We start from the raw sequence: 10,830 nt of genomic DNA, 5'->3' as shown, positions 1-10,830 counted from the left end.
TTAAATAATAACTATACTTTCACTATAATCTAATCAATTTACAATTTAGAATTTAGGCATTTAGCAGACGCTCTTGATCCAGAGCGACTTACATTAAGCAAAAACAAAAGCATGGCATACATCACATATATAAAAAGTAACATCTTATTTCTTTCCTGTTCCTTCACACCCACAATTCTGTCAGCATTTCTATCACGTTACCTCTGTTTATAGAAAGAAAGGAGAAGGAGAAGGTAAAATCATGTGAGCAAAGAAGATGCTTGAACAGAGTTGCAGTAGGGAAATGGTTAGAATTGCTCATTTGAATGAGTGGACCTAATCTACCTTGTTTGTCTTTCTCTGATGTTAGGGCTCAGATACGGAGGGCCTCATAGTGACAAAGGTGAAGTCATATGTGTTTGGAAGACCCTGGTGCGATGTGTTGTTGAAGCGTTGCCACGAGAATGGACGCAGTCCGCCTTGTGTGGTTGGTCCATTTATGGCCTCAGCAACAAACTGACGAGCCATTTGATAGTCTGTTACCTGTGTGTGTGTGTGTGTGTGTGTGTGTGTGTGTGTGTGTGTGTGTGTGTGTGTGTGTGTGTGTGTGTATGCAGGCAGGAGGGGGAGAGGGAGAGAGAGAGAGAGAGAGTCATTCAGTCGGGGTCAGATAACAGATTTATATACTGCTGACTGACAAGCAGATACTTGGGATCCAGTTATGGGCTGGTATACTTCTGTAATTCAAGACCTGGCTTTCATCCATAATAACTGCACCTATGACCCCTGGGGATCTAAAGAAATACAAGAGCTCTTGAAATATTAATGAAATGAGCATCTTGCCTGTCACAGACATGCGCAGAGCAAGTTCAGTCAGGAAACTCAGTGCAGTTGCCAGCGGCTGTTCAATTGGGCTGTTCATAAATTCTGATTCTGATTCTGAATTTATGAACACCCTGAATTCCCCCGAATTCCCTGATCAGCATCACATTCTCATTCACATGATTCACTTGATCCAACCACACACTCATTCCATCTTCATACCAGCTATTTGATTGAGTACCTAAAAAGCAGATCCATTTAATCGCCAAACCATAATAAATATATTGCTCATTTTATTTTAAATACATCCATTCATGAGTTGTCCTGACTGAAATACAATAGTTGGCTTCAGGGCACAATAAAAAATGACTAAGGAATGACCATTGAAGTTAATTGTAGTTTAGATTTATAGATGAACTACTGTAGTTGGTAAATTAGCAGATGAAATGAGGTACTCAGAAGTAGCTTCTATAACGTCTGTGTATGGTCTGTACAGTGTACACTGTAAGTATCTTATTAAACTTCATCAACATCAACTGTCTGTTGATGTTGAACTATGAACTAAATAGAGTATGCAAAAACTACGAGTGAGAATACAATACATAGTGACCTCTGACCTTTGTGTCATAGCAACCTCCGGGGCGTGGTCTCCTTGGTCTCAGGTCGTTACGGCAACAGATGGTTTTGCACGGATGGCCTTTGGCATATGGTTCTCTCCTGTAGTCTGAAATGAAGCCGGTCTAAGATTTAGTTACTTTTTTCGATAAACCTCCCTTTGAAATGGCAACCATTTATCTAATCTATGCTGTTATAAATTAGTGGTTACCAAACTTTTTAGCTCAAGGCCCAAAAGAAACTCAAACTATTTTCACAATATCCGATATCCGATCTACAAGCTCACAATAAGTCGCACAGTGAGTTGCACAGCGACGCGTTATGAGGTTAGATCTGCTATTTCGCAATTCTTTTAGTTTATAATTTAGTTTGAACATTTAGGGAACCTCTATGCGTAACTATACCTTTCAATCTGGGAACCCCTTTTGGGGTTCTTGTTGCTATGTACACTACATAGCAACATACATTTTTCTTATAAATATTTGAACTTTTTCAGAAAACTTTGGTCTAAATGGGTTAAATAATTTGACATATATAGGCCTAATGACTTGCCCAATATGGGGATTGATCATTAATTGATTATTTTATTAAATTATCAATAACTAGGGCCTTACCCGTTCTAATATATGAACAGGAAATGATGTACAGTGTGGGTAATGCAATATAATAGATCACATTGATTGGGAGGGAATTGTTAAGTATGTTTACGGGTGATGTTGGGAAATTGGGTTGAACTTGGGCACAAAATTAATGTTATTATATAAGATAGATACCGGTAGTCATAGATAGATAGATAGATAGATAGATAACGTTCCCCGTGTGTCTCTGCTGCGAGACGCGGTCTTCCAAAAGGAGAGGTGTCGGTGCGGTGTAAAGCCTGGTGACCATGTTGTTGTGTGGCTCTGCTGTGAAGCGAGCAGCAGTCTTGCTCTGTGCTAAGGAAGGTGTTAGACCTCATACACACGTATCAAACGGATGTTCTGATGTTTGGTCAAATCATGTGACTCCCATTGGAATTGCATCACAGACAGAGCACAGAACATTCGTTTGATAGGTGTGTATGAGGCCTCAGACAGGCGACACTTTTCTTAAATTTAGAATAGATTAGAATAGATAGAATAGATGTATACTATTAAGTTTGATTAACAGTTGCAGTCCAGCCAAGCTCCAAGTGTGCAGCAAACCTACTGTTGTATCTCATGATGTGTTTGAGAGAGGCCATGTCTGTCACCCTGGCCTGGTCCCTGCGAAGGATCTTGGCTCGGGGGCAGAGGTCATAGGAGAAGTCCTCGCCGTGTCTCTTCCACATCACACTGTAGCCACTCAAGTTGTATATGTCTGTGTGAAACGGCACGTTGTAGGATGGCCAGTAGCCTGTCAGAATGGGACACAATTATCGTCCATTAATGGTCCCACACTGAAAGTGTACGAATGTATCCAAATGGACCAGTTACATTTCAACATTTGTACAACTCAGAGTAACACTAGGCATTTTGCTGTGCCGTCCCAGCTTCACCTTATGCTTTAAAAAATAAAAGAATCACCTACTCTTGAGAATTGGGTCAAAATCTATGCATTTATATCTATTTATATCTTGTTTTTTTTGCAGAGAAAATATATTTTCATATAGTTGACTATAATATGGTATTATTAAACCATGTAATGAGCCAACCTCCCACTGTTTCTTTTATTGATTACATGATTTAGATTTAGATGATCCAGTATGGCATATCTGACAGAGTTGACATCTTAGACATCTTAGAGTTGACAAAATGTTAACTTAGAAGTGTGTGTGTGTGTGTGTGTGTGTGTGTGTGTGTGTGTGTGTGTGTGTGTGTGTGTGTGTGTGTGTGTGTGTGTGTGTGTGTGTGTGTGTGTGTGTGTGTGTGTGTGTGTGTGTGTGTGTGTGTGTGTGTGTGGGTGGTTGGGGGGGCGGCGTGCATGCGTGCACACTGCACACACACTCCTCAGATTTCCAATTCCCAAAATATTGCGATTGAAGTTGTGGAAAAACAAGAGTCTAAATACACTGCTAGTGTCTCAACAGCTGCTTAATAATCCAACTGGACCAAAGCATAAGCGGCATATGGTACTGGACTGTAACAGCAGGGGTCCTGTGTAATGACTGACATGAGAGACAGGAATAACCTTAAAACCTATTTGGTTGTTTAATTGAGTGCTGTGGTCTCATATCTCGATGAGCATCACCACAGATACCAGATAATATCCATGGCCCAGGCATTGGTCGGGGGGGTAGGACCAAGGGATTTGGGATTTGTTTATAAACATTTTGGTATTTGTTTATAAACATTTGTGATTTGTTTATAAACATTTGTGATTTATTTATAAACATTTTGGGATTTGTTTATAAACATTTGGGATTTGTTTACAAACATTTGGGATTTGTTTATAAACATTTGGGATTTGTAAGTCTCATGGGGGGGGTAGGACCACTACCAGTTGACCTGTAGTAAGTCTCATGGTCGGGGGGGTAGGCCAAGGGATTTGGGATTTGTTTATAAACATTTTGGTATTTGTTTATAAACATTTGTGATTTGTTTATAAACATTTGGGATTTGTTCATAAACATTTTGGGATTTGTTTATAAACATTTGGGATTTGTTTACAAACATTTGGGATTTGTTTATAAACATTTGGGATTTGTAAGTCTCATGGGGGGGTAGGACCACTACCAGTTTACCTGTAGTAAGTCTCATGGTCGGGGGGGTAGGACCAAGGGATTTGGGATTTGTTTATAAACATTTTGGTATTTGTTTATAAACATTTGTGATTTGTTTATAAACATTTGTGATTTGTTTATAAACATTTGTGATTTGTTTATAAACATTTTGGGCTCTGTATAATATGTTGCCTAGGGCCTCAAAAGGCCTAGAACTGGCACTGCCCAGGCTTGTTGCCTGGCGACAACTGTCGATACAGTGTTTCGTCTGTAAGTTATGCAATTGTCAAGCTTGCACACTCAAGAAGAATCTGAACACGATAGATTTGATCAAAGGTCAAATGATTTACCATTTCACCATTTCACATCCTTACCTCTGCGTAGGGTCTGTGTCTGATAGTGTCCTTACCTCTGCGTAGGGTCTGTGTCTGATAGTGTCCTTACCTCTGCGTAGGGTCTGTGTCTGATCCGAGTGCAGAACCTTCCCAGGGATCTGTTCCACCACCGTCAGCGCTCCGTCCCTGATGCTCTGACCCAAAGACACCTTGCTGAGGTCCACCACCATGTACTGGCTGTTATAGGTGCCTGGAATAATGTTAGAACTCACCATTAACATAATGCCGTTTCAGTCAGTCAACTTCATAGCCTGGCTCCAGCCCTGAATCGCTACCATTAAAAAAATATGAAGTGAAATGAAAATTCAGACTGTCAGGCTAACAACTTCATATGATTAACCACAAATATTTTATATTTGCTTTTTCTTAATGATTTTTTTTGTGGCTTTCGCCTTTATTTTATATATTTTATGGAGGGACAGACAGTAGGCTGACAGGAAATGGGGAGAGAGATGGGGGGAAGACATGCAGTAAAGGCTGTGCAGTAAAGGCACACTGCCAGACTGGATTACCAGCCAAGGTGCCTGGAACACTGAGCCATGGCCCAGGCCCTCACTCACTCCCTGCTTTAGTGAAACACAGAAGGCCAACACAAGTGAAACCGAGCCGTGGATGTTGGGGTGGAGTCGGGGCAAAAGCAAACAGCAGTGGCAAAAGTATAAACGGCAGCAAGTAGTCTGCATGAGCTTTGCATTTTAATAGACTGGCCTGTTCTTGTCATAAACATTTGACACACTTACTCTAGCTGTCTGCCTGAACTGCCTTACTAGCTCACTTTATTTGGTGGATACTTTAATATTTATATACGTATATATGGATATATATACATATACGTAATGGCCCTTGTTGTAATGAGACCCTGGCTGTAGCACTTTGAGCTGCACACATAATCAAACCCCTAACACTGGCAGTGTTGGCACTATTGCACCTATTGAGCTGGCAGGGGGTACAGTGTTAACATGTCCGGGGCAAGTAGCAGAACAAAGAGGTAGGAGTGCACACCAATAGTGGGGAGGTGACCATAGGGGACAAAACTTGAAAAAAGGAAGGAGAGGTCGCACAGCTCGTTGCCAACCACAATGTTCTGAGCTTGATCCGGGGCAACGGCAACTCAGCATATAACATGTGGCTTTGGTAACTAAGGCATCCATCATCCAAGTAATCCATCTCCGAGGGGTCTAGCCGCACATTGAAAAGGGGATAGACACCCTTGTTCTAGGCTGATAGTGACAACATGCCACTACTACAGTATATCAAAGATTTGAACTGGACTGGCTCAGCCTAAGCAGGCAATAGTTCTAAAATCTCTTTGGGCCACCACAGAAAGCATACAATAAAACCTTGAAAGGAAATAAATGTTAAGACTGAGTGGGAATCAAATACCAGGGATAGGACCGTTATATCACAAACAGTGAGGTGCATGCTTGTACTTTCATGAAACCTTGATGGAATGGTTTTTCAGTTCAAGGGTCCATGCGTATGAGGTACATGATAAGACTGACATCACATTTGATGCCTTTGTATCTTCATTCTAGGTTGATGTGTGTGGCCAATGTGTGTTATGTTATGTTCCACCCATCCAGGACCATAACACTATATGACGCACAAGATTAGAACAGCTGGCCCATTTACATACTCAAGCGTTGCATAATACGAACCAGGGTATGACTGAGACTCTGATGTTCAAATTTCTTCTTTCTTTCTTTACATTTTGCAACTGTGAGTGTTACGGTTGCAATTGCATCTCTCTGTCAGCACTCAGGAGAGGACATAAAACAGTGCAGCATAGTGTGTTGAATAAACGGTCTTGTCAGCACTGCAGCACACCACAGGTTTCATAGCTAGAAGAACCAGTGTGTCAAGAGTAGACACTGATCCCATACCTGTTCCGTTATCTTTTGCTCTAGATGAGAATGCTTGAAATATAAATTGTATGTACATATTTCACAACTGGCTTAAAATGTTGTGTTGAGAGTAAAAATATTGTTTTGCCAACATATAACAGCACAGAGAGACCATGGAGACAGCACACGTGTATTATATTTGTATCTATGGTATGGTCTTAACCTGCTCGTATGGTCTTGACCTGCTCGTGTCATGAGAGAACTTGAGATTTGGCACAACATAATTACAATTGATTATTGAATATGGTACAACATTAGCCTGGAGACCAGACAACATCACAACTAGACCTGGGATTGATCGCCAACTGTCTGAGCTGGCGGAGCAAGGCGGGACGCCTCACCCGAGTTGTGCTTAGAGAAGATGTATGCCCACTCCTCTCCGCTGCGTGCCAAGCTGTTGGCCAGGCGGACCCTCTGCCAGGCCAGAAGGCTGTCAGGACTGAGCTGCGTGAACAGGGAGGTGTTAAAGACGCTGTTGGTGGTCTGAGTCATCAGCAGACCACTCCCCAGCAGGTAGAAGTCATCCAGGGACGTCAGAAGGCCTGGGAGAGGGGTAGCGGTGGTGTTGAAGGACCATGAGCATGCCGTGAAGAAGAGAGGGAGGGTGAACGAAGTGAGACATTTTTAGAGAGCAGGAAAAAAGGCACAAAGACACAAACAGGAGGATGTGAAGAGAATAAGAGGAACATGTATTTTTATGGCACAATGTTCCAAAATGTATTATAACTTATAAAATATATTATACCTAATGTAATGTTTCCTTGTTCATACATTAAGCCAGTCCATGGGAGATCAGGGTGTATGGTCATCCACCTCTACTGGCACACTATAATCTTTTTGTCCCTGTCATTTTAATATAGCTGCTGTAGTGATAACACTGTCCGACCACGTCTCTAAAAATAGCATCTTAAAACCCCTTGTGTTCTAATGAGAATGCAGCCCAGCGGTCCCTGTAAGATTATTTTTTTATGGCTAGGGAACACTTGAAAAAATTACTCAACCTCCAATGACTTGGTCATATAAAAAAGAACAGCATGCAGACTGTTCCACTGAATTAAAGAGACACATACAATACATTGTCCAACAGGAATTGTGCTGCTTGTTGCACTTGGTTGTCTAAACACGAGCTGGAAGGTACATTGTACATTGTAGTACATTGTTTTGTCTAACTCCACCACAGACAACACTAATCACAGTGCCATCGCCTGCTCACATCATGTGGATTGTGGACATACTGTACCAGGATAACTGCTGAAGGACATCCTGCCATTTGCTGTGTGTGTGTCTGACAGCCTCAAGTCCCAGTGCTTGTAGATACGCATACTGGCGGCATAGGTGTACCAGCTGGAGTGGGCGAATAGCAGGTTCTCAAAGCCAGGCAGCACCTGTGTGTGTGTGTGTGTGTGTGTGTGTGTGTGTGTGTGTGTGTGTGTGTGTGTGTGTGTGTGTGTGTGTGTGTGTGTGTGTGTGTGTGTGTGTGTGTGTGTGTGTGTGTGTGTGTGTGTGTGTGTGTGTGTGTGTGTGTGTGTGTGTGTGTAACATAAAAGTTAGTTGTCATGTACAGTCTTGCATGCATGGCTTGTATTCCCATACTGGCAAAAGATACCTGACATTCAGTGGTCATTATTCCAAGCACAGATAATTTGCTGAAAAAGTATTATGGTACAATAATTGCTCTTGTTTTAATGGCAACTCTTATTTTTGTTTGCATGTCAATAAATAGATACATCATTTTGAAATGAGCATTCCCTCTTCACAGTCCTCAATGCCTAGTGCACTTTGAATAAAAGTGATTTTATCCCCTCAACGATTCCACTAAGCTGGGCTCGTTTGTATTGCAATACCCTTAGTGTTCATTGTACAGCACTTTGTAACCTTGTTAAGAAAGGTGCTTTATAAATAAAATGTACTTAATTACTTACTTACTTGGGTTTGAATAACAAAAGCAATTAAAGTCTACACAGAGAGCTCACTCTTGAGCCAAATTAGCTTGTGAGTGTAACCTTTATAAGCGCAGTGCAGTGGCCCATGCCAGACATCCTGAAAGAGGCTGTTCCCGTGGAGGAGTTGGAGCGTGGTGTCAGGGCTGGGATGAGGTCCAACAGGTCCCCGATCCCATTCAGAAACTGGACTGCAAACACTGACAGAGGCTAAGGAGGAGAGGGTAAGTAGAATGATAGACAAACGATAGAATGAATAGACAAACAATGCATGCGCATGCACACACACACACACACACACACACACACACACACACACACACACACACACACACACACACACACACACACGCGCACACACACGCACACACACACACACACACACACCTCTTTGTATTTCCCCTTGGCCCAGTGTGCAGCCCCAGCCTGAAGCCCATCCAGTTGAGCCAGGATCAGTCCCAGATGACGCCACAAGGGGTCACTGTTTCTCTTCAGTTTGACTTGCTCTCTGGCCCAGTAGTCCTGTTTGCTGTGGTTGACACAGGCACAGGGGCTAAGCCTAAGTGGCATTTTTCACAATTGCACATGTCACATTTGATTTTGTATATCTAATATAGACTAGAACAGACAGTGATAAACAGAGAGGGAGAAGGTGAGTGCATGATATTACCTCATGAATCTTTTCAGAGGATTCAGTATCTTCTCATCTTTTATCAGCTGAGGGTACATATTGAAGTAGTGACTGAACATCTGTCTAAACAGATATGATCAAAATAAGATGAGAATATGGTAAGAATGTATTGATTCACAAGAGGTATTTTTTACATAATCTTAATAAAAAAGCATCAAATTGTGTTGAAAACAAAAGAAAATATGGAACTTATTTTAATGAATAAAAGGAAATGTAACTGGTAGAGTATGTTAATCACCCGTCAATTATCTACAGAGGTGGTCTCTCTCATAGACATGGAAAGGTAGACAGACGCCTCCTTTGGCTATGGGGCATCTGTTTCTCAAGTGAGGGCAAGCTTCCGCGTTGGTGCCATAGAGTAAAGTAACAAAAGGAAGGGGCGTGAGTCACGTGACTGGCCGCCGGGGATGCGCCATGATGCTCATGTCCGGCGCACTTCCGCCAATCCGCCCTCACGTGGATACAGGTCGCTCCAATGAATTGCAGAGACAAATGAGGCATCTAGGATTAACTTTCTATGGTCTCTCTCCCCAGCACTCTTCCATTTTCCCTGGTGTAAGGGAAGACAACTAGGCCTAATGGTTGACAAATACCTCCCTCTCCGCCTGACTTCCCTCCTGTGAGCACATAGATGCCCGACAAAGCGAGATGCACCACTTTGGATTCAAACCCACCCATCTGTTTGTGGTGCGGTTTGACAAGTAGTAAGTGCTTGAAAGTCGGTCTCTCACAGGAGAATCGTGTTCAAATCCCAGATAGGATAGCTTTTGCATACTTTTCGTGTCATAGATCTAAGTTTCTATTATGAAGGTAAATCTGTGAATCCCCATATGGAGTAGGCCCTCCCTGATGTTATCAATATGACGTCATAGCACTGACATCACAGACTGGTCTGGACTCCATAATTGGGCATGCCAGACACACAACACTCCACATTATACAGTATGGGAATAAAAGGGACACAGACACACAGAACAGACAGATGTGTACAACTGGTACTCCGGATATTGTATAAACTGAGGTGCATCGATCTAGATTTGATGGCCGGAATATATGGATAGGCCTATTTATTTTTCAGCTATTTTGAAGTTGAACACGCAAGGCTTGGAGCACTCACTCTGCAGTGAGGTATCCCTCCAGGTAGCCAGCCAGGAGGTAGGTGGTTTCATCGTCCTGTGGACTCTCCCCAAAGCCTGCTCGCACCTCCAGGACCCCCCATCCAGATAGAAGCAGGGTATCATTGAAGAATCCATAAGCCCCTCCCCCTCTCTCCATCACCCCCTCTTTCAGAATGACAATCTTCTGGGCAGAATCCCAGGACACTGTGGCCTCTTGGTAATCTAGACATAAGAGGCGGATCAAGGGGCTTGGATTGGATGACACACATTATGTAAGAAAACATCATGACCAGTTCAGAATCAGATATTCTTTGGCACACAGACAAGCAAATATTAAGCATTAAACATCTATTAATCCAACCAACACATCAAAAGTAGGCTACATATACTGAAATGGAACATTGCAAAACAGATTCAGAGTCAGACATGTAGCATACTAGATAGCAGAAACTTGCAAGCTATCAATTTATATCATTACATAACTAGTGATATGGTGATCAGAATAAAATTGGTTATTGTTAAGCCCCATATAACGAGAAGGATTTTAATTCCAACATCTTCTTCTTTCACAATTAGAATGTATAATTTACCAATGGACCATTCTGTGGTCCTATAAAAACTAAACAAAAAAATCAATATTGAATAAAGATAGGGATTGTTTGATACTATATTTTTTATTTTCCTGT

The 10,830-nt window shown here is 42.0% G+C and overlaps 1 protein-coding gene across 1 annotated transcript; it reads right to left on the bottom strand.

The window, feature by feature from the left end:
- Positions 1-345: 345 nt before the first annotated feature.
- plbd1b (phospholipase B domain containing 1b) lies at positions 346-10,316 on the bottom strand (the record flags this gene model as incomplete). Its single annotated transcript, XM_080790022.1, has 10 exons — positions 10,144-10,316; positions 9,006-9,089; positions 8,723-8,864; positions 8,399-8,545; positions 7,636-7,780; positions 6,737-6,937; positions 4,541-4,681; positions 2,605-2,790; positions 1,419-1,525; positions 346-522 (listed from the first exon to the last, which is right to left on the bottom strand). Exons 1-10 carry the CDS (start codon positions 10,299-10,301, stop codon positions 346-348), a joined length of 1,488 nt encoding a protein of 495 aa, XP_080646148.1. The 5' UTR covers positions 10,302-10,316.
- Between the last annotated feature and the right edge of the window lie 514 nt (positions 10,317-10,830).

This window comes from Protomyctophum bolini (genome assembly GCF_963924005.1).
Source record: "Protomyctophum bolini genome assembly, chromosome: 18".
NCBI lineage: Eukaryota > Metazoa > Chordata > Actinopteri > Myctophiformes > Myctophidae > Protomyctophum > Protomyctophum bolini.
The sequence above is the reverse complement of the archived record's forward strand: the minus strand, read 5'-3'. Positions and strand labels throughout refer to the sequence as shown.